At 59.3% G+C, this 22,917-nt stretch overlaps 1 protein-coding gene across 2 annotated transcripts in view; it reads right to left on the bottom strand.

Moving 5' to 3' along the window:
- Positions 1-225: 225 nt before the first annotated feature.
- The window catches only part of SLX9 (SLX9 ribosome biogenesis factor), a 37,590-nt gene continuing 14,898 nt past the window's right edge, over positions 226-22,917 (bottom strand). The window contains exons 3-6 of one of the 2 annotated variants that reach the window (XM_045776906.2): positions 18,047-18,115; positions 10,701-10,851; positions 5,752-5,817; positions 226-4,149 (exon numbers count right to left, since the gene is read on the bottom strand). In XM_045776906.2, coding sequence (XP_045632862.1) covers positions 4,026-4,149; positions 5,752-5,817; positions 10,701-10,851; positions 18,047-18,115 — 410 coding nt within the window. In that variant the 3' untranslated portion in view covers positions 226-4,025. Of the gene's footprint in view, positions 4,150-5,751; positions 5,821-10,700; positions 10,852-18,046; positions 18,116-22,917 lie in introns of both variants that reach the window. The other variant, XM_045776905.2, reaches the window with a different exon arrangement.

The raw sequence follows: 22,917 nt of genomic DNA, 5'->3' as shown, positions 1-22,917 counted from the left end.
CCAGGGACCCCTCTTCTGCCAACAGCTACCAGATCAGGAGGGGAAAAGGCTTCAGCCCGGCAGGAGGCCCCGCAGACTGCTCGGCCCGGCAGCCTTTGTGGCACCAGAAAACGTCTTAATTCAAAGATACAAGTAATCACTGATTTTCTCCCCGGAATCTGAAAAACAACATTTCCCAATCTTAACAAAGCCTTAAGAAACACAAGCCAACATCAGGAACACGTCTGTGGTTATCACTTTAACCCATGTTATTTTAACACCTTTAGAAGAAAATGCAGTTTACTGAGTCTGTTTGACTTCAAAGTAAGAAGATTGTCCACGCAGGCCGGGGGTCTCAGGTCCAGAAGCAGGCGACTAGCTGGCTCGGGAACGCGACATCAGAGAAAGACCCGGAAGGCTGGCGTCTTGCTATCTCCAGGAGCCAGCTGGCTCTCCCGATATCCTGGACACATGCGCTGATAGCAGCACCCTGGAACCCAGCTCATGGGTGGCGGCCAAGAACCCGCTGGGCCATGCAGAGGCTAAGCCCCAACATCTCAGCACAACGCAGCCAGCCCAAGCGGCTGTCATGGGTGTTATCGCTGCACAAAGAATATTCCAGAAGCAGTTTGCACGCCTAACTTCCAAGCAACACGGGATCTTGACAAGCACATCTGCCCGGGCCTGACTCACCACCCAGCTGAGGCCACCCAGCACTGACGCCCATCTTTGCCCGAGACAAAGGCTCTGAAGCAGCAAGGGAGCCTGAGGCCACGGAAGGCTGGCACGCAAAGGCTGCGGGGCTGCGTCGGGCTCCGGACCCAGGCCCCTCTTGACAAAGCCACGTGCAGTTGGGGTACAGCCATCATCAGTCCAACAACCCAGACACCTGAGAGAATAACCAAACGCAAGGCAGCCCAGCCGAGGCCTGCTGCTTGCAGGCACACCCAGAACCGGAGTGGACCCCGAGGGCCGTGCGCTCCCACTGACTCCTTCCTCCCCTCCAGACACTCTGAGCACCCCAAGGAACCCTCTCCCCGCTGGACAGTGTGCAGACATGAGGCCGCCCTGCCTGGACCCTGGGCTTGGTCACCTGGGCCCCCACAGGCCACTGTTTCCTGCCTCTGGATCACTCACTGACTCGCTACTATGCGGGGCTGCTGACCCCAGCAGCACAAAGCAAACCCTGCCCTCAAGTGTCTCCGTCCCTGGGAAAGCAAGCGAGTTTTAAGGTTAACACCGGGCAGGACAAGGGCAGATGTGCCAGAGAGAAGGGCTGAGGTGCCAAGGTCTGGGGGAGTGCAGGAAGGGGTGGGGGCACCAGGAGGCCCTTGTCACAAGGGGACCCCAGCCCACGGCCCAAAGCCCCAGCGCAGTACTCTGCTGTCCATGGCTGTCCCACACCTCCCAGTTCTTCTCCCATGTCAACGTCCCAGCCCACGAGCCTCCCAAAGCCCAGCGCTCGGCCCCGTAGGCGAGTTCACCTCCTACTCCCCCCTCCCCCGCCCCACCCGGCGAGAGGCTGTCGACTGGGGAGGCGCATCTTCTGGGGAGGCGCATCTTTGCATCTTCGGTTCGCCTGGGAGCGTCTGAGAATCCCTCTGCGCTGACCTCCCCCCAGATCCACTGTATCTCCAAAGATTCACGTCTACCTGCAACCTCAGAATGCAGCCGTATCTGGAAATGGAATCTTTGCAGTGGAATCGGTTATGGGGAGGGTGACCTGCAGGAGGGCGGGGCAGAGGGAGGGACAGGAGCAATGCAGCCACCAGCCAAGGGACACCAGAGCTGCTGTCAAACAGAACTGCCCCCGCGTGGGGCCTTCAGAGGCGGCACGGCCCTGCCAGCGTGGACCAGACTCCAAGAGAGAATGCATTCCCGGTGCCTGAAGTCACCCCGTCTGGTCATCTGTTACCCAAGACACAAATTCAGGGGGTGCCTCAGGCAAGAGTCAGGCCTGGCCCAGACCTGGGGTGCAAACATGAGGCTGCATGTTTGGGGGACGTCTGTCACACAGATACAGCAGCTGAGAACCAATCCACACGTCCACCAAAAGAATGGGACACAGCATACGTGGCAAGCAGGGGCTCCAGAAGGGAAGAGGAGGACAGGGGGGTGTTCTGGGGAGGGAGGGTCCAGGTGGATCGCTGGGGTGCTTTAAAAGGTGGTCTTGAAGATTTCTGGCTGGGGGTGAGCCTGCGGGCAGGTGCCAGAGAGACACAGACTCACACACCCCTGCAAAGCAGGAGTGCACAAGGTTTAAGAGGCACAGATCCCACGAACGGTTCCACTTCAACACTTAAACCTGCCACCATGTCAGCCACGCCCACGGCACACAGAAAGAAACCACGCACATGCACACTGCTTCCCTTCCCGCTCTGCAGCAGGCGTCCGGCCACACCCAGGGGACGGCCTCTCCTGCAACAGCTGTCACCGGGGTCCGGCACTTGGCTCGGGGGGTGAGGTCCCCACATGTTCGAGGCTTCCCTGGTGGTTCTCACGGGGTGAGTTCTGAGGTCAGTGGTCGGGGCGGCGCACATGCCTCACCTGCTCAAGAGGCGCCCGCCGCCCTCCGGGCAGCCCCTTCCTCGCCCACAGCACTCGCGCTCCCGGGCAGCTGGGGCACAAGGGGAGCCGAGCACGCCTGGCCGGGGTCTCCTTGGAGCTGCCGGAGGCCAGGAAGTGGTATTCCCTTCAGATAACATGTAGCAGCCTCACATTCACTGTCCCCGAACTCGGCCGTTCGGAAAGCGTATGGAGAAACATCTAGGCGTCCGCACCACGTTCCAGGAGGCTGGAACTCCATTTTTCCCAGCACTTGTTTATTGCAAAACCGAGTTTGTCACAAATACCCCTTTGTAAACAGCTCAGCTCACTTAGGAAGAACTGGTTTCTGTGCTGAGGACGAGAGCACACTGTCACTTAGGGGCTGGCAGTCCTGGCTAGACGGCCGTGCTGACCTCCCACCTGCAGCCTCCGTGGTCACACCTGCCCCTTTCTGTGTCCCATTCCTGGGAGGCGCCCACACTGTGTGCTCTTGTGCAGAGAAGGGGCCCAGGATGCCCAATGGGGCAGGGCACAGGCTCGGATTCCCTTCAGCCACCCATGCCCGGAGAGCCTCGGGAGACACTGCTCCGGTGTCCGAGCGTCGCAAGCACGCCAGCCATGGCACCAGAGGTTGGGAAGGTATCTGGCGCTCACGCCAATTCGACCACAAAGCCCAGAGTGCTGGCTGGGACCCACTGATGCAGCAGCCCAGGGCTAGAGCCACCCCCATACCACAGCCTGGGACAGGCGCTCACTGGGCCCACAGCTACTGCCGTGGGTGCCCAGGCCTCTGGGTCACACGTTCACCACCACCAACCCTGCAGGACACGGGCGGTGAGGACCCACGCAGCATCCACTCCCAACTCCCACTCCCCGGACAAGCCCAGGCCTTAGAGCTGGCCTCAAAGTGAGGGTTGAAGTCTGTTCCCGCACTCTGGCCTCCAAACCCCGGCCTTCTAACAGAAAACAGCCATCTTGCTCCCGGGTCAGCCGTGTGGCGCCAGGGCAGCCCCAGGCCTGCTCCCAGTCTCCGGGGTGCTAGACAACGGTGGCCTGGCTCACCTCAATCACAAGAGCAGGCGGGGAGCAACCAGGGCTTGGAGCCAGGGGAGGAGCACAGGGACCACAACCAGGAGGGGCAGCCAGGAGCCCCCGGGAACCAGGAGGGGCAGACAGGAGCCCCCGGGATCCAGGAGGGCAGCAAGTTCCCACAGAACCCACCGTGACAGCACCTCAGGGCTACGGGGCAGCTGGGCATCCTCACGGCCTGCTGGGTGGTGGGTCATGCCAAGGGACATGGGCAGCCTGCTGGGCGGCCCGCCTGGAGAAGCCAAGAGCAGTCTGGAAGGAAGCCCAGGGCCGAGGGGGTTACAGAACTGCCCCCATCCCAACGCCTGAGATGGTGTCTTCATTCATTCTCACAGTGGGCTCTCTTGCCACTCGGGGCAAGGACGGCACGGGGCGGGTCCCCGGAGCTCACGGCATGCCTCCAGGCCGGTTCAGAGCTCACTGCCGCCGTCCAGCTGCATCTGCTGGGCCAGCTGCTGCCCGATGGCCAGGAGGGGGCTGGCCCTGTAGGTTGGACTGGCCAGCAGCTCCCGAAACCGAGCCCTTTCTTCCTCACTGAAAGACATGAGATCAGAGCAGGTCAGCACACTCCACGCCCCTCATTCTGGAACAAGTATCAGCACCACCCCAGCCCGGCCATCCCACCCCTGGGCACCGCAAGGCAGGCTAGGCATTGCAGGGGGCAGGCCAGGGATTACACAGGGCAAAGCACCTGCGGCCTAAGGGTCACCATGGGGAGGTGGGTGGGGGCAGGGGCAGTATTAGGAGGGGAGGGGAGGAAGGCAGCAGGGCAGCGAGGGGGCTCAGGAGCGGCCTTGCCGGGTCAGGCCCAAGGGGGACTGAGGATGGGGATCTGAGAGCTAACAGGTGCTTTGGGCAGGAAGGGACTGGCCGCCCTGGGGCCTCCTCATGATCACACACAGGCTTTGGAGCCACGGTACGCACCCGTGGGTTTGGGGACCGGCACCTCTGCCCTCCCCAAGAAGCGGGCTCCGGGCACCCCCATCCCCCACCTGATGAAGAGCTGCTATTCAAAGCAGGAAGAAGCTGACACACGTGGGGAGGCAGACATGTGGCCGGCAGACATGTGGCCTGCAGACACGTGGCCTTACGTAAGAGGCGCCGTCCCTCCAGTGCTGCCAAAGCCGAGGCTGCAGTAACACAGCGGTGGAGCACCGCAGCCCCGTGGGCCCAGGACCAGCCCTTCCCACAAAGGGGCGCCCGGCGACAGAGAGGGCAGCGGCTGCCTCTGATCGGAGCCGGAGGGCTTCCTCCCAGGGGAGGTCCTGAGCCCCTGGAGTCCACAGTGGTGGCCGCCACTCTCTCCGCGTGGGTCTCTAAACCCAGGGGCCCCCAGGTGGAGCCAGCAGTCATGCTGCCTTTCAGAAGCACAGGGGCGGGGCGCCTGGGGGCTCCTTCGGTGAAGCATCTGCCTTCGGCTCAGGTCACGATCCCAGGGTCCTTTGATCGAGCCCCATGTCAGCCTCCCTGCTCAGTGGGGAGGCCACTGACCCGCCCCCCTCTCAAATAAAATCTTTAAAAAAAAAAAAAAAAAAAAGGCAGCACAGGGGCCAGCTAGCCATTTGCAGGTGCTTCGGTGAGGTACCCACAAGAGAGGACACCTGTGCATGAAAAGCCCGGGAGGGAGGTTCCAGAAACGTGTAGGCAGGGCCTCAGTGGCACCGCACTGGGGGAGGTGCTGCAGCAGGGCCGGTCCTGGCCCAGGGGCAGCGGGTGGAGCCGGGCCGGCGCTGCCCCTGGCGTGCAGGATGGAGGGCAAGGCCAAACCTCGAGGTGCCTGGCTTTCTTGGCTGTTGGCAGGAGTCCGAACCCCTGGACTGACAGTCTGAGCCGGGTGTCCACACCCAAGACGCCTGGGATGGCGGCGGCTCTGGGCTCCAAGGGTGATGCCCTCAGAACCGGCATCTCCTGTTCTGGCAGCTTCTGCTCTCCTTGTTCCCCGGGGCAAGGGACTCCCGGCCCCGCTACAAACAGGCTGCATCAGGCCCATGAGAGGAGCCACTGACCAAGCTGCCTGCAGGGCCCAAGTGGGCCAGGGCTGGGGGCACTTGGCCAGAGGCCGGACAGTACGGGGGGCGAGATGGGAGGAAGAGGTGGGAGCATCGGAGCCTCATTCTGGCGACAGGCACTACTCACAGCAGCTGGAGCCTCTGCGCGGCGCTCATGCGGCTCAACTCGGAGGGCCGGGGCCGGCTGCTCACGCTGCTGCGGACAGAGAGGCAAGTCGGCACAGGCTCCCCGGGACCCCTCCTCACCCGGGACTCCGGGAGCACGTGGACCCCACAGCAGCCAGCACCCGGAGGCGCACATGTCTACGCAGCCCACAGCAGGAAGGGCAAGAAAACCAGAGCCCCAGGCCAACACCTAAATTTAGCCTCCAGACCAACAGACCTCATCCTTTATTCATGGTTTCTGTTAAAATATGAATGAACGACCTGTCTCGGGAGTCTGAGACGGCACCGGCGCACTGTCCCCGCACCCACTCGCACTGACTCTGGCGCCCACGCGGCCTGCAGAGACGGCCCTTGGCCACTCAGAGCCACATGCGTCCCCAGGGCCGTCGCAGACGCCCTGCCTGCAGCCAGCCTTCCCCGAGTCACCCTCAGCCCCAGGCCGCCACGGCCCTGCTCCCCTCACTGCTGACCCGCCCTGTGTCCACGCCGGCACAGGCCCCTCGCAGGAGCGGCTGGCGTCCCAGACACTGCCGGGAGATCGGGGAGCCCAGGCCTTGGATCCGACCCCCCACAACACCCCTGCACCCCCATCTATAAAAAGGTAAAATCGGGGCGCCTGGCTGGCTCAGTTAAGCATCCGACTCTTGACTTGAGCTCAGGTCATGATCTCAGGGTCGTGAGATCAAGCCCGGCTCAGGCTTCGCACTTGGCAGGGACTCTGCTGGAGATTCCCTCTTCCCCTTCTCGTAAAAAAAAAAAAAGATAAAAAAATAAAAATAAAAAGGTAAAATCCACTGAAGCCACGCACGGCCCTCCAGCTCTGATAGCAGTGTCCGTGTAGACGCATCTGGGAGTCCCCTCGGTGCCCAGGGCCAGGTGCAGTCTCTAGTGGCTTGAGCCCCCCTTGCATGGTGGAGCCTCAGAGCGTGGCTAGGACCTGGTAAGCAGCTCCTGGGGGAGGCTTCTGTCCTGTGGACAAAGGCAGGCCGGCGGGGTGAACAGAGCCAACCCCAGTCCTGTCACCTCCGTCCAGACAGGTGCAGGCTTCAGCTTGAAGTCTCTCGGATGAAGAGCCCCTGGAAGGGCAGGGACTTGCTCACGGCATCAGAGCGTGGTTCCGGCTGCAGACACACCAGGGCCAATGGTGGGCTGCGAACTCCCGCCAAGAACGATGTACAGCTCAGACACACAGCCTGCTTGCTGCTCGAGTATCTGCGGAGATGACCCCAGCCCACCAGCACTGGAGGGAATGGCTCTGGACACGGGCTGACCTGGGATGAACCTTGGGAAAACCACTGCACCCCCGAAGCCTCAGCTTCCCTGTCAAACAGGCAAATGCTTCCTGGCAAACTTGCGTTAGCCACGCCTGCAGTACAAGACCGTGAGCACACAGGTGCACCCAGGAACTCCCAGCTTCTCGCTCTCCTGCAGGCAGTGGAGCCCAACCCTGCCACTCACCTGCTGATGTGAGTGAGCCCGCAGGGCGTGTCCCACCCCCAGGGGCCTGGGAAACCAAGTGGGTCTAAGAAACCCCAAACAATGCAGACTCCTGTCCGAGTCCACAGCCCCGGCAGGTGACGCCCCGAAGTCCACCCGGGGGCGGCCCAGTGGCTCCTACGGTGCTACTCCCAGCCAGCTCTCCGGCAGCAACTGCTGGCCTGTACAATCCAGGAGGGCTGAGGCAGCAGGAAGCACCCCTACCCTGGCTGCCACCCAGGGCCACTTGATCTGTGGCAACAGCCTCGAGACGTGCCCAAGGCCACTGGGACCACACAGGGTCCAACTGGTGGCTGGCCTGGTGGCTCAGCGGCACAAAGCTCCCCACCCCAGCTCATCATGACAAGGTGACCTTTGCCTGATGCGCTTTCCCCCGGAGGACCGACTTCCTAGACAGCCTCATCTTCCACCGAGGAGCGGCATCACTGTCCACGTGCGCCCTGTGCCGTGTGCCGCCCACCCAGATGGCGCGGGACACAGCGCGGGAGGCGAGCTCCGACGGCTCAGAGCCCCAGGCTCCACACGGCCACCGCCCCGTGAGGCCACATCATGGATGTGGGACGAGCCTGTAGCGGGCCAGGGCCTTGATCAGGGAGTCCCAGTAGGTGACCAGGGCCCCATGCACTCAGGTCTGGGTGTCCAGGGCCACAGAGCCATCCCCACACCACACCCTGACCCACCCCAACCTCAGGACACACCTAGAGGAGGGGGGACAACACACTCGGATCAGAAGGGCCACCTGAGCCATCCGCATGCTTTCAAGAGTCAGCCACTGGTGCAGCCCCTCCAGCGCAGAGCCTTCTCCCTAGCTCCAAGGACGCTGCCCCGGCGGAGGTCAGCAAGGGAACCAAACCCCTCCTGTGATGGCACCGGAGGCTGGGCTAGCTCTCAGGGCTGAAGGGCTGACAGCATGGGGACCCCACCCTGTGAAATGGGGCAAGTAAAGAGACCAAAGGCAAAGCTTACCGGCCGCCTGGGGGAAGGGACACCAAGCTCAGGGAGCACCGCTGGTTGGCAACATCCCCTGTATGTTGTAGACGTGTACACGGACAGTAACCTCATCCCACCCCAAGGGGACAGGATGGCTGGAAGCTCTGCATCTGGAACCCTCCTGGTCCCTGCCCCACAGGCCTCTCCCTTGGCTGACTTAAGCCCGTACCCTCTAGCCTGGTCAGCTCTGAGTCCTAGGGAACTACTGAAACTAAGGGTGGTCTCGGGGACCCCCAGACTCGGAGCTGGTGTTAGAAGGGAAGATGGTCTTGAGGCACCTGGGTGGCTCAGTCAGTGGAACATGTGACTCTCGGGGTTGCGGGTTTGAGCCCCACAGTGGGTGTGGAGATTGCTTAAAAATAAAATCTTAAAAAAAAAAAAAAAGCAAGGATGGACTTGTAAACCGTTCTGGAAACTTTGCAGAACACACTGGGGTGCATGCACACACAGAGTTCCTCACTCTGGCAGCAAGACGGACCAGGGCTCCCTGCAGAAACGCTGAGTCTGGGGCCGGGCAGGACGTGCCCACGGTGGGCCAAGGAAGGAGGGGCTCAAAACCAAAGCACAGCCCCCACCTTGATGGGCATGTCAGAGGGACACAGGAGCCAGCTGCAGGGGCTCCCGGTGGCCGGAGCTGGACCGGTCCCAGCAACAGAGTGGAGTCGTGTTGGACTATAGCCCACACTATAAGATAGATACCGTGAGTCCATACTGACATCCGTAAGTGATTCACTCATGCACTGATACAGAAACGGTATTGATCTCCTCCTCCGAAGGAGAATCCCACAACGTCTGTACAGCTGCGCCGTCCTCGGGGAGCAGAGCGCACCTCCCCACTCCTTAGGTGGGCTGTGCGTGGCAACTCCCTTCCCCAGGGGACAGTGCGGGAAAGGGAAGGAGCCACATGGGGTGGGGACACCCGGCAGACCCACCTCCAGGTGACCACGGCCAATGTGAGCAGTGACAGGTCGTGTTGACGGCAGGCACCTGGGCCGGACGGGATGCACGGGCACTTCCCTCTGTGGTCCTCCCCCCAGCAACCCCTGACCCCAGTCCACTCATGAGAAACCATCATACTATCCCAACGAGGGGCATCCCCCCAAATGCCTGACCGGTCCTCCTCCAAATGGTCAGGTCATCAGAGAAACTGTCACAGCCAAGAGGAGATGTAAAGGGACATGAACAATGTCACATGGCGTCCTGGATGGGATCCTGGGACAGAAGAGGGACATTAGGGGAAACCGAGGAAATCGGAATAACCTCTGGGCTTTATTCAATCACTAGTATTTACGTATCAATACAACGCACCACGTAAGCTGCTCCTGACGGGGAGCTGGGTGTGAGGGACGTGGGAACTCTTAGTATCCTCCCATCATTTTTCTGTAAATCTAAAACTGTTCTAAAATAACATTTATTCAAACAAACAGCTTGCCAGTGCCAAGACACACTTAGGGAGGGACAGTGACCCCTGTCCAACAGGAGGCTCAGCTAGGAGACGAGCTGGGGACCTTCCCGCACCCAGAGAGCCGGAAGTAACCTCAGCTACAGCCCAGCTTGGCAGCCCAGGCCGCCCGAGGCCACACACATTCCTCCTCGGGCTGCCGACCGGGTGTTTACGTAGCAATTCCCCCCTCTGGGAGCCCCGAGCACATTTTTCAGATGAGAAAACTGAAAGCAGGGGAAGGACACTTGACCGGGGTCACATTTTTTATCAAGAATCAGAGGGAGAATTTGCATCTCAGGCTCTGGCTCGATTACCAATCTCAACTGTGAAGGCCACTCCTCGACTCCTTGTCCAGACCAAAAGGTTCTGGGTGCTTCCATCCCGGGAGCTGGCCTGCGATCTTCCGGCTCTGCGGCCAAGTGGCCTGGAGCACGTCGTCGGACACCCCCCACCCCCAAGCCGATGAAGGGGGACAGGGAGGGACAGCAGAGGGACTGGCTTTTCTAGAGCACACGTGCCCCAGGAGGCAAGCAGCACTCCAAGAATGTGCTTCTGGAAGAGGGTGCTAAAGGCAGCGGTATGATGGCGGGCTGTGCCCCTGGGGAGCAAAGCCCAGCGGCTAGGAGGACCCACCACATCGCAGCCCTCCCAGCTAAGCCGCACCAAGGCCCACACCGGAGAAGGCTGACAGGTGCCCCCTCATCAACATGCTGGCCGGGCCATTCGCCTGCAGAGGCCCCAGGGCTCCAGCCCCACATGAGGGACTCACCAGACCACCTGCCTACCTCGAGGCTCCGCTCACGAAGCAAGGGTTTCTGCATCAACAAGGAGGTCAGGCACCTCTGTGGCCTTTGCCTCTCCCTGCCCCTCCCCTGCTGGTTCTTCTCAGGGGTCCCGACACAGGTCAGTGGCTGCCACTCTGGAAGAGCCGGCCCTGTCCTGGCCTCGCAGTCCCAAGGCAGCCACAGACGGACACTCACCCTCTGGTACGTGGCTGCCGACTGCCGGCCTCCAGCTCCAGCAGCTCAGGGAGGGCGTCTCTCAGGGGCTGCAGGTCCCCCACCACCACCGTGGCCCTCCGTCTCCGCTCCGCCTTGCGCTTCTGCTCGGCCAGCTTTATGGCTTCGATTTCTGAGGGGGGGGGGGGACAACAGGTTGGTGAGAGGAGCAGAGAGCAAGGGACGAGCACACAAGCGACCAGGTTCCTTCCTGAGCAGGGCCGGCAGGTGGCACCTATGTTCGCCCCGGGAACCTGGGAGGCAGGCCGGCAGCCTCACCTCGGAATGCCAAGAAGGAGCTGCAGGTGCTGAGGCTCTCTCTGAGCCACCCAGGCGCCCTGAAGCCTGGGGATTCGACTTTCACTTAGAAATGTTTTTACTTCACAACCGCTAATAAAATACGTACTCAAATGTGGTATTTCCAACGTGGCTGGTGGGCAAGGCCCGCTCGGCGGTTTGAGTACAGCTCTTACCCAGGGGGACAGCGGGGAGGCCCAGGGCCTGTTGCACGTGAAAGACGCGCGGGCGCGGCGCCCTCGGGTTTGTTCATTCGCTCTGTGCCAGGTCTCTCCCTGAAAAGCTGGGACAGGACAGCAGCTGTGGGAAGACCACACCTGAGCCCCGTCTGACCCTGCTAGAGACAGCCAGCCACACACAGCAGCACAGCTCGAAAGGCCGCGAAAGCCGCCTTCCTAGCACACAGCCAGAGGACTCACAGCCAGAGGAGCGTCAGTCAGCAGCCAGCACGTGTCAGGTACGGGACCGGGTCCTTCGGAATGCTGCAGCCGCCCGTCACCCCTCAGAAGGGCCGTGACCACCAGGCACAGGGCAGACCAGGAGGGGAACCCCACACTGAGGACAGACTCGACAGCCCAGCGACGGGTATGGAGGGGCTGGGTCCACACGGAGCCCCGGGAAGCACACATGAAGGGAGAGTCGTACGCGGTGACCAACAGGCTTTCTCAAGAGAGGAATTTCCGGAAACTGCAACTATTCACCTAGCAGAGAGAAGCACCAAGGAAGGCTTCCAGAAGCAAGAGCCGCTCGACAAGCCTGTAGTGCTGGGCCACGGCCGCCCACCCCAAAGCCCTCGGCTGCCCAGGGCAAGCTCTGAAAGCCCACCTTACCTGGCCCAAAGTCAGGGACACCCACACTGCCCCAACCATGGCCCCTAAGAGAGTCCCAGAGGGCCCCTGGGGAGTGAGGCTGCCCCCTCACCCCGAGGAGTGGAGCTCAAGGGGACAAGGACGGCTCCACTCGTCAGTCAGCTCCTCGTGCACGGAGCAACCCCTCAAGGCTCCGGACTGTTAGGACTTACAAGGGGACAATTCAGTCAGTCCCTTCCCTCTGCCGGGAAGAAGATAAACAATTTACTGAGCATCTCCTCAAACCAGGTGCCTCTTCCCCGAGAGCTGCGCATCCTGGGAGGGAGGCAAAGGCCAGAGCGGGTGCTCTGAGCCCACTGCCCCTTCCATGGCCGACAGACCAGCAGCGGGACCAAGGGCAGCAAAGCACATGCCCAGGCTCCCGGGGGACAGACGCACGCAGCCTCCCGATGTCCGCAAATCCATGCTGGAAGTGCTCGAAATTACTAACACGGGCACCTAGCTGGAGTGTGACTGAGGCACGCAAGGCCAGTTCACACGCAGACATCTGCCAGATGCCCCACGGGGGTCTGTTTAAACACAAAGGCCATCCACCATTGCTGCAAGAAGTGCCAAATGGAACATGATAGAATTCACTATCCGCTCACCATAAAATGACAATACGGCTGTGAATGGAGACCGATTCCTTAATGTGACGAGATTATCCACCAGGAACAGCACGTTCTCTAGCAAAACATCACAAGACCCCACACCAATCCCTTGTGGCCAGCTCCATGCCCAAGGAGGGTGGGCGGTGCTGGGCTGGCGACTGTGAGAACCCACAAAGCTCACACAGCCTCCAACTTCAACAGGATTTTCAACCGAACCTGTGAAGCTAATTACAAGTCTTACTTTGAAAAAAAGACTAAATGTACAAAGTAGTCAGAACACGTTTAAAGAGAACAAGGAAGTGGGCCTATTGGACGCTGAAGCACACCAGGAAGTGACAGAAATCCCAGCAGGGCAGCGTCCCGGGGCAGGTGCGAAGGGCAGGCTCCGACACACTGGCAATCCTTCTGGGGACAGGTGGGTCCCTTCCTCCCACCCTAAAAACTAAGAAGTAAACACCACGAATATAACAAGTAAGAGTCAAAAGCCACAAAACACAGGCGTGCACGCACACCAGGCGCTTCTAAAGCTCCACCCCAAGAGGATGGAGAAAGGTCTGCAGGTCTGATACCGCCCAGGCCGCCAGCGCCTGCTCCCATCGGCAGCTCGCTGGGCAACGGGTCTTCAGCTCTGTCGTCTCACCTGAACAGGTTTATAACTTCTTTACGTGGGACTGAAACAATAACGCGTCCTCAGATCTGGGTGCCCTTCATTCCAGCCTGGGGGCTTGGGGGGGGGGGTGCGAACAGTGAATTTAAAGGGGTGTAGTTCTGGGGCACCCAGCTGGCGCAGTCGTTAAGCGTCTGCCTTCGGCTCAGGGCGTGATCCCGACGTTCTGGGATCGAGCCCCTTATCAGGCTCCTCTGCTGGGAGCCTGCTTCTTCCTCTCCCACTCCCCCTGCTTGTGTTCCCTCTCTCGCTGGCTGTCTGTCAAATAAATAAATAAATAAAATCTTTAAAAAAAGGGGGGGGATGTAGTTCTGTGCCACTGGGCTTCAGGGCTCGGGGCCGGCCACGCTCCGCAGAGGACAACCACACTGACATCACCCCGGGCCCCTCCCAGTCTCCCCTTTCTGTCGCAGAGCCGTTCCCATGCCTTCTAGCCAGAGACAGGGGTGCAGGGCGAGGGAGATGCCCGCCTGGAGTGCCCTCTGACACCCGGACCCTGCTACGCCTTCTTCTGGCAATGAATCCTCCCTTCTACCCCCCAGGCCAGGTAGAGGTAGGGGGCCTCCCTGCCAATCTTTGTACCTGGGCTGGAAATCGCCCCCTTCATTGACTTCTCTCCAGGTAAACCCTTCCTGGGGTGCTGGAACGAGACAGACCACACACCGATGTTACTCCCCGGGGGAGAATCTCATAGCCAGCCCACTTGTAAGCAAGCGGGGGCAAGGGAAGGTCCATTCTACCAACTGTATGGTCTAGGGCAGTGCATTCTGAGCATTTGGGGGCAGGGGGCTCCTCCTGCCTCTACCACTCCCCCTCCGCTGGCTCTGGAAGGTTCCCAAGGATGACACTCTGTCATTCTAAATGGCTTAGTTGAAAACTAGCTTGAGGTGTAATCAAGAAAGCATTCCATATCCTAATTGAACCTCCAAAAACCAACTCATTGGCTACAGGGATGCTGACCGTGGGAGACTCTTAAGGGCTGGGCTCCCTGAAGGCCAGTCCACATCCTGCTGACACAATCCAGGAGGAGGAGGCAAGGCATGTGCCCCTGTCACTCTCCTTACCTCCCTGCCCACATGTGCCCATGGATGAGAAGCCTAAGGGAAGTTCCTTAGAAACCGGGCCTGAAGCAGAGAGCATATGACGGCACCTTCCCCGTGTACCAGTGCGGCTGGGTCCCAACCCCTGGCCCCCAATTCCCAGCCCCGGACTGGGAACAGTTCACACCCGTCTTCCATCACCGCCCAACAGAGGCTCCAGCCCCTGCCGTACGATGAGAAGACATGAAAACGTGAGGTTTGGAGAGGAAGATGAAACTGTATCCATTTTAGGTGGCATGATTTTTTATGTAGAACGTTGTCAGGAAGCTACAGAATAACTATCAGAATACGTGATTTTAGCACCGTCAAAGGATGTGCCTAAAAAATCCATCTTTTACATACTAGAGCACTAGAAAGAACACTAGAAAACGCAGCGTTTGGGGCGCCTGGGTGGCACAGCAGTTAAGCATCTGCCTTCGGCTCAGGGCGTGATCCCGGCGTTATGGGATCGAGCCCCACATCGGGCTCCTCCGCTGTGCGCCTGCTTCTTCCTCTCCCACTCCCCCTGCTTGTGTTCCCTCGCTCGCTGGCTGTCTCTATCTCTGTTGAATAAATAAATAAAATCTTAAAAAAAAAAAAAAGTCGAAACACTGTTCTGCACTTTGTTTAAAAAAAAAAAGAAAATGCAGCGTTCGAGAATCCCATTTATAACAACTCCAACAACTCTGAAACTACTAGTAATAAGCTTAACAAAGCAAGACCTGTGTAAGACCTCTCCTCTGAAAACTATACAACACCGACCACAGAAGTTAAAGAAAATCCACATAAATGGAGGAATATAGCACATTCGTGGACTTGAAGATTCAATATTGTTAACACGGCAGTTTTCCCAAACTGATCCACCCACTCAAGGCAACTGCGGTCCTAAGTCCACCAAGGCGCTGCTGGTGGAGCGGGTTTTAAGAAGTCCGCGTGCCCACGGTAAGATCTACATGGAAACGCCAAGGCCCTGGGCATCACACAGAAGAACCGAGGGGGAGGGCGTCCGCTATGTGACCCACGACCTCCCCACGCTGCCCCGTACTTGTGAAGGCACAAGCTGCGTCAGCCAACAGAAGACGCCCCAACACAGCCACGCTCTGGAGGCCGTGCGACGTCTCACAGAGACACGGAAACAATCACACGAGGAAAGAAGAGTCCGTTAACAAACAGTGCCAGGGACCGAACACCCACGCTGAGGCGGAAAGAGCCTCAGGACCGCAGGCTGCCAAACACACCTTAGCGTCAGAACCCTAACCAACCTACCCGCAGAGTTCTCAGAATAGCCGAACAGCATCTCGAGGACTTCGGGTTGCACAGTGTTTCCTCAACAACACACACGTACACAAAATAACCGTATTAAAAAAAAGATAAATCAGATGCCTCAAAGTTAACTCCTGTTCATCAAAAACAAACTGTTAAGAAAATGAACAGGCAAGTCATGGTCTGGAGGAAAATCTGCAAGCAAGCCCTTGACGCAGGGCTGGCCTCTAGGACGTCAGAACCCTTCCTGCAGTGTGAGTAGCAGAGGGCATGGGGCCCCACGAAAGCACACCCGGCTGGGGCGCACACGCAGTGCTCGGGGGTGGCTGAGAGCGGAGGCCACGAGGAGCTGCCGACACCCTGCAGAGCTGTGGCTGGTGGCAGTGGGAATGCACGACCACTCTAGAGACACGTCTGGCACTTGCTTATAAAACTAAACATACACCTGCCCTATGACCCAGCGTTCCATTCCCAACTATTCCTCCAAGAGAAATGACAACACACTCCACAAAAAGACCTGAATGTTCACAGCAGACTTTCTCACAGTAGCTAAAAAGGGAAAGACAGACCAGGTGTCCATCAATAAGACAGGGGGCAGCAAACAGTATCTCCAGATAAATCCTTCTCAGGGAGAGAAGGCCCGGAGCCACAGCAGAGCGGACTCTCCGGAACATCATGTGAAGCAGAGACCCAGACACAAAGCGAATGCGTCCTACAGGGTTCCACTTCTAGAACGTCGACAGCAATAAAATCTGTGACTCTGAAAGGATGAGACAGTGGTCACGTCCAGGGTCATGGAGAGTGGGGCCCAGCGGGAAGCGCAGGGGGCTTCTCAGTGCTGGTGCGGCCCCGTCTCTCACAGGGACTCTGGTCACAAATCCCTGAATGCACTCAGACTGGCACTTCATCATAGGCCGGTTTTACTCAAAATAAAAATGAAACCGTCAGCAGATGCTGGACTGTAGCGCGCTCACTGGGATGAAAGTGTCTGGATGCCTGCCGCTCGCTCGGCAGAGTGTGGACAGAACACAGGGTGGCAGACAGACGGGAATGGACAGAGGAACAGATGTGGTCAAGAACAGTGTCCACGTCAAATCTCGATGTGGGAATCAGGCTGTTCACTGTCACGTTCTCCCTGCTTCTCCGTATGAAACTTCCCATGATACAAGACGAGATGAAGCCCGAGGGGCGGTGCAGCTCACACAGCCCTCCAGTCCCAACCAAAACCGTAAACACAATGAGCCAAGTAACTCGAACCTAAAGAAAGCAAGAACAGGGTATTAGAAAAACAGAAACTAGTAATTTAGGGCACAGGAAAGTAGAATTGACAAGTAAATACAAGGCTTAATTCCTGGAATGGAAGAGACAAAATAATGAGAAATTCAAGAAAGGGACGCAAATAAAGGACAAACGGTATCAATGATGAGAGGCTAGGAGCCAATGAGGGTGGAGATCCGATCAGAGTAGATGCTTTCGTGGGAAAACAGGAGTGGCCACGCAGGGCTCAAGGAGAGACCACAAAAGACCAACCAGCACGGAGGGAGTTTTAAGTACCACGGCACACGGTAGCGCAGGGACGCACAGGGCCCCAGCGGCCAGTCTGTCTGCTTCTCGACGTCTAGCTTACAGACAGCATGCCGCACAACCCCACGCGGGGACTGTGGGAAAGAAACCACACGATGAGTCACTTCGTAAGAAACACCCAAAAAGGTTCAAAACAGAAAAAATTGTGGAAGAAGTTGACAATTTTCTCTAGAAAATTAAAAATGTACACTTTCTTTAAAACCTTGTTTAAGGGGCGCCTGGGTGGCACAGCGGTTAAGGCATCTGCCTTCGGCTCAGGGCGTGATCCCGGCATTCCGGGTTCGAGCCCCACGTCAGGCTCCTCCTCTGTGAGCCTGCTTCTTCCTCTCCCACTCCCCCTGCTTGTGTTCCCTCTCTCACTGGCTGTCTCTGTCTCTGTCAAATAAATAAATAAATAATCTTTAAAAAAAATAAAAATAAAAAATAAAATAAAACCTTGTTTAAAACAAAATAAAAAAAATAATTTTAACCATAGAGAACATAAAGGACGTTACAAATTCATTTTAAAAAGTCAAGAGAACCAAAAAATACTATAAATAAATAAATAAAAATAAAAGGGAGCAGAATCACACTAAAATGAGAACAGTAAGAAAAATATTGCAAAGCAGGGCTCACAGGAAAATCCTCAGAAAGCCACCCGTGCGTACTCAGCATGATGAAAACTAACTCCAGGGAGCGAGGCACCGGGTGCGGTGAGGCGCCCTTAGGAAGCCCTGGACGAAGCCCCCCCAGACAGGGCCTCGGAAAGAAGGAGCAGGGCCCCGCCACACCCCGTGCATCCCAGACGGTTCTGCTGGAGAACCCTCGTGACAGCACTGTCACCTGCACACGAGGAGCCCAGAGCGAGGCGCTTGGGGAGGAAGAGGGCGCTGCCCCAGGCCATCCACCAACTGTGGGGGAGGCAGGGGCCGTGGGGACAGGGCCGCCGGGGATGGGGGCGTGGAGGACGGGGCCCACGGGGACGGGGGCGTGAACTTACTCTGCAGCCACCGCTCCCGCCGCAGCTTCAGCTTCTCCTTCTTGGGGAGAACAGCCCTGGCCTCCGCACCTGAGGACAGAGAACACATGGGGGTGAGCGGGGTGCTCCGTGCCCACCGGGAGGAGCCAGGAACTGTGCACAGTGGCCTAGTGTCAGACGGGATCCCTGAGCACTTCCTGTGGGGCTGCCCGGGGACACTGTGACCCAGGATGACCTCCAGGACAGGCTGCGGCGTGACCAGGCAGCCCAGAGATCCCACACGACTCACGAGGAAGCTCACGCTCTCCGGCTGGGTAGAAGCCTGGCGGCACCAAGGGGAAAGATCCATGCCCCCGAGCCCGGGACCTGGCGCCCTGTACTGAGGCTCACGGTCCCCACCTGTTTGCAGTTTCTCTGCACAGGCGCCACCCAAAGCCAAGAGTCTCAGGTGAGTCCAGTCGAAGCAAGAGATGGTCCCAGATCTTGTCACCGATTCTACCAAGGCAGTAAGAAAAACCCACTTCTCATCACACGGTGCCTTCTGTGGGGGGCCAGCCGTCCGCCCTCGCCTGCCAGCATGGGAACCTGTCCCCAACGTGTCCCTGACCTCGCCATCCCATGGTCAGGGCAAAGAGTGCAAAACATGCCCTCTCCTCTGTCCCCAGAACACCTCCGTCATCAGCACACAGGCCACCAGCTGACCCTCCCACCAACCTCCCTGCTCCCTCCAGCTCAGGGGTGGGTGGCCTCCCCTCCCTCATAAGCCTGCCCTCACCCCCGTGGTATGCCCTCACCCCCCACTTTAGGGACTACACTGTGTCCCCCAAATGCACATGCTCGAGTCCTAACCACCAGCCCTCAGAACGCAACTGTGTTTGAAGACATGGTCTCTAATGAGGTCACCAGGGTGGCCCCATGACTGGTGTCCTCCTAAGGGATCAGAACACAGACGTGCACGGGGACGACGACGTGAGGACGTGGGGACGACGGCCGTCTACATACCCAGGAAGAGGCCTCAGGAGGAACCAAGCCTGCCAGCATCCTGACCGCAGATGCCCAGCCTCCAGACCGTGAGGGATACAGGCGTGGGGTCTGTTCCGGCCGCCCGAGCTGACGCCCCACATCCATCTTCTCAGGAATAAGGCAAAGCCCCGTGCTTCCGCCATCGGCCACGCAGCAGGCCAGGCGGCCCTGCCCGCCCAGTCCCCGTGCAGACTGCAGAGTTACCAGGCACCGACACGGCGTCGCCCATCACCCACGAAGGAAAGGGGCACAGCCGTAACACTCATTCACGAACCACCTGAAGAAACCTGCTGACCTTGAGGCGCACCGGGCACCTTTCTGTCAGTGACCCCACAAACTAGTCCCACGTCAGAGGGGGCCGGAACCCCCTGAGGTCACGGGAACGGCTAGGGACCCGACTGGAAAGGAGCGTGAGAGCTGAGCCTAGCGGGCCTCCACGCACGGCGGCCTCGGGCCGGGCCCTCCGGAACTCCACCAGCCGCCCTGGAAGGGAAATGGAGACCCAAGCCCTGAAGTAAAGCCCGAACTACGTGGGCATAGGTGGAGCATCTGGGAGTGCTCAGAAATCGCACAGGGCCCTGGCTGTGGGACACGGGGCTCCTCTCCTCGGCAGGCGGATGCAACGGGGGCAGGACGGAGGAGGCCCAGCGCCCAGCAGGCACACAGACTGGTAGCACTAAACCCGACGTCGCTGACCACACGCCGACTCCCAGCTGGAAAAGCCCGTCATCCTGCGTCAGCAGAAGCCATCTACAGCCCCAAGGACGCTCAGGCAGGGCCTGCTGGCGCATCAGACCGCACTGGGCCTCCCCCCGTCCAGGCCCTTCCTTGTGCAAGGGCAGGACGTCAGGACGGGGCCGGAATGACACCTGAGCAGCGGGACACCCACGAAAGGAGAGACCTCTCACCATCACTGAGCCTCTCCAGCCTCTGCATTCAAGGGTGAACGGGCGGGACAGACAGCAGGGTAACTTGGGCATGATCTATAAACTTAGGACACAAACCCTGAGAGAGCGTCACCCCTTTGGAATTCTTCCAGCCGGGGAGAAGAGGGGCTACCTCACATCCTGAGAGCTGCCACAGGCGAAACACACAGGTGTCCCCTGCCTGACCTGGGGGCAGGGAGCAAAGCGTCGCTGCCAGCTCTGGGAGCACAAAGACGGAGTGGTCTGAGTGCTGTCTGCCCCACGTCAGGGCTGTGGCATGTGGGAGTGCAGGCTGGGAGGGCGCTGGGCCAGGAGACGCCCGACGCTGCAGACGGTGTCTCTGCCTCCAGTTTGCTCTGAAAACAGAGCGGTCTCCAGGCTGGCTCCACTTCCTTGGCCTTAGCTGGTTTCCCCAGAGATAAAGCGGCCTAAGCCCAGGGCATACCCCACCCAGAGCACAGGCTCCGAGACAGCTCATCTCCCAGTTTCTATTTCATGCCGATCTTCCCGGCTCGCACAGCACATCCATGATGTCTACACACAGAGCGGACACAAGTTCCATCAAGAGAAAGGAGGTGTGCCTGTTAAACTAGACTCTTCACCCAAGGAACGTGCATAAAACCCTGTAACCTGGGACTCCCAGGAGGATTTAATCCCTTCTCCAAGAGTAAGACCCTGCACGCTGTGGCCTTGGGTTGAAACTTCCAGACACATTGGAGCTGACCTACTTTCCTCCTTACGGCCCTGACCTCCTCCTCTGCCCCCAGAGAGCAGAAGTGTTGTGCGACTTTCTAGTCACCCTCAGCTGCTCAGAATGGGAGAGGGTGCGAGAGGGTGGACAGAAGGGGCTGCATTTGAGACAGCCGAGCACCTGGAGAGTGAGGTCCCCCAGAAGCTGCCCAGAAGCACCAGCCCCGCAGGTGGCAGGCGGCAAACAGACGCTGCCCACGCCAGGCATGAGTGGCAGGAACGAGCATGGGCACCACAAGCCCTGCTCACCTCAGTGTCTGTCCCTGCTGGGTGCCCCCAGGGCATCTGGAGGGTTCCAAAAGCCCAAACCCCCAAGGACTAGGCAAAGCCCTTGCTCTGCACTGAGGCTACAGCCTCGAATGAGACAGATAAGACGGCAGGAGGGGCGTGGTGGCCAGTGGGCCAGGTGGCCAGACCCTCCGGACAAGCCATGTAAGCAGGGGCTTCAGAGAAAGGTATATGGGGGTGTCAGGATGGTCAGGCAGCCAGAGCCTGAGGCTGAGCGAGGCAAGGCAGCTGCCCAGGTGCCCCCTGCTGTCCCTGCACGGGGTCAGACCCAGAACAGGAGCAGCCCCGGAGGCCATCTCTCAGCGCTGTAGAAAGAGAAACACAGATCCTGGCAGGGGAAGGCTCCACGGCAGCCTTTCTAGCAGAGATTTTCACGCACATGCGAGAGAGGGAAGACCACAAAGAACCCTCGAGCACCTCCAGCCGCATCCACTCCAACCCCGGCCGTCGACAGCACACCTCCGATGCACCCTTTCGTGACCTCGGCCCCCAGGCCCCTTGCTGGGCTGGTGCCTGCTCACCAGAGTACCCCAGGTATCCTGAGCCAGCACCTGTGAAAGGGGACCCACCCACAGCACTGGCGCCAGGGCCCTCGTGTGGACACACCCCATGAGAATGGGCTGAGATGGGTCAGGAGATGCTCAGGGGGACACGGAGGTGGCCTGTCCAGGCCTAGTGCCAAGCCCCTACCACGGCCCCACTCGGGACCCCCTAGACTCAGCCCCCGACAGACCATCCTCATGAGCCCAAGCGAGGACACCTGTCCCGGGTGGACGGAATCCCCACAGCACTGGCCAACTGTGGTTTCTCTGCAGCAGCATGTCAACGGGGCCTCTGCCACAGGGGCCAGCCGCAGGGGCACTAGTTCGTGCCCTCCCCGGGAACCCCCACTTTAGATGCAGCCCCAGAGTGCCCCCCGAATTCTGCTGCAACTCAGTTATTCCCACCCCACCTTGCGGGCTTCCCTCCTGTGGTCACAGGGGTCAGAGGGTGCTGGTCCCACAGGCCCTGTCCCTCCTGGTGCCGTGCAGGCAGCTGTGCCACGGCACACATGGAGACACGGAGGCAGAACCTGCCCAGAACCCGCGAAGACAGCGCCACGGGCACCTCGCGCACCAAGGCCAACAGACCCACACGCAGGGTCAGCATGGGCTGTCCCCGTTCTGACACTCACAACAAGGGAAGCACACCGAGTCTCCCGTCACCACCTCGGTATAGCTCTGCGTGACCCACAACAGCAGAAACACCAGCCTCAGAAAACCGGGCGGGTGGGGTGACGTTGGCCTCTCTGGCCCCAAGCAGGAGGTTGACAAGTACCGCATACAAGCCTGGGTCCTAGTCCCTCCCAGGCCCCTGTCCTGGGTGTGCCCTTACCTCCAGAACCCCGGGTCAACAGGATAGCCCCGCCGCCCTGGCGGAAGGGAACAAGAGGTGTCCAGCATTTCTGACAAGCGACAAAGTGACAGCAGCTGAGCACTCAAAAGCGACCCATCCCAACCCGAGTGCCCAACCCGAACTCAGGGCAGGTGCCAGGAATGCCAAGTCTAGGCTAGGCCTGGCCAAGCCTGGGTGTCCACGTGACCCAGCGAGCCATGGATTCTCACCGTAAGGATCAGAAAAATTCTCCAGAATCTAAAAACCACACTTAGAACAACCAACCCACTGACCACACTGAGCACAGGAGGAAGGGTGGCTTCCCACCCCCTGCTGTGCCCATGTCCCACCCTCCTTCCGGGCCCCACCCTCCAGCCCGCCTGAGGCACCTCCACAGCCCCAGGGCGGTGACCTCAGCTACAGACCCAAGCTGCCCTGGGCATCCCGGGGAGAAAGGACGGGCACAAAGTCGGGCAGAGGCTGCCCTGACAAGAAAAGCTGACGGGAAGACGCAGCTTCCTACAGCAAGAC

The sequence above is a fragment of the Ursus americanus genome, chromosome 4, assembly GCF_024610735.1.
Source record: "Ursus americanus isolate L20-20 chromosome 4, mUrsAme1.1.p, whole genome shotgun sequence".
NCBI classification, from domain to species: Eukaryota; Metazoa; Chordata; class Mammalia; order Carnivora; family Ursidae; genus Ursus; species Ursus americanus.
Note: the sequence above shows the minus strand (reverse complement) of the source record. Positions and strands in the feature narration are given on the sequence as shown.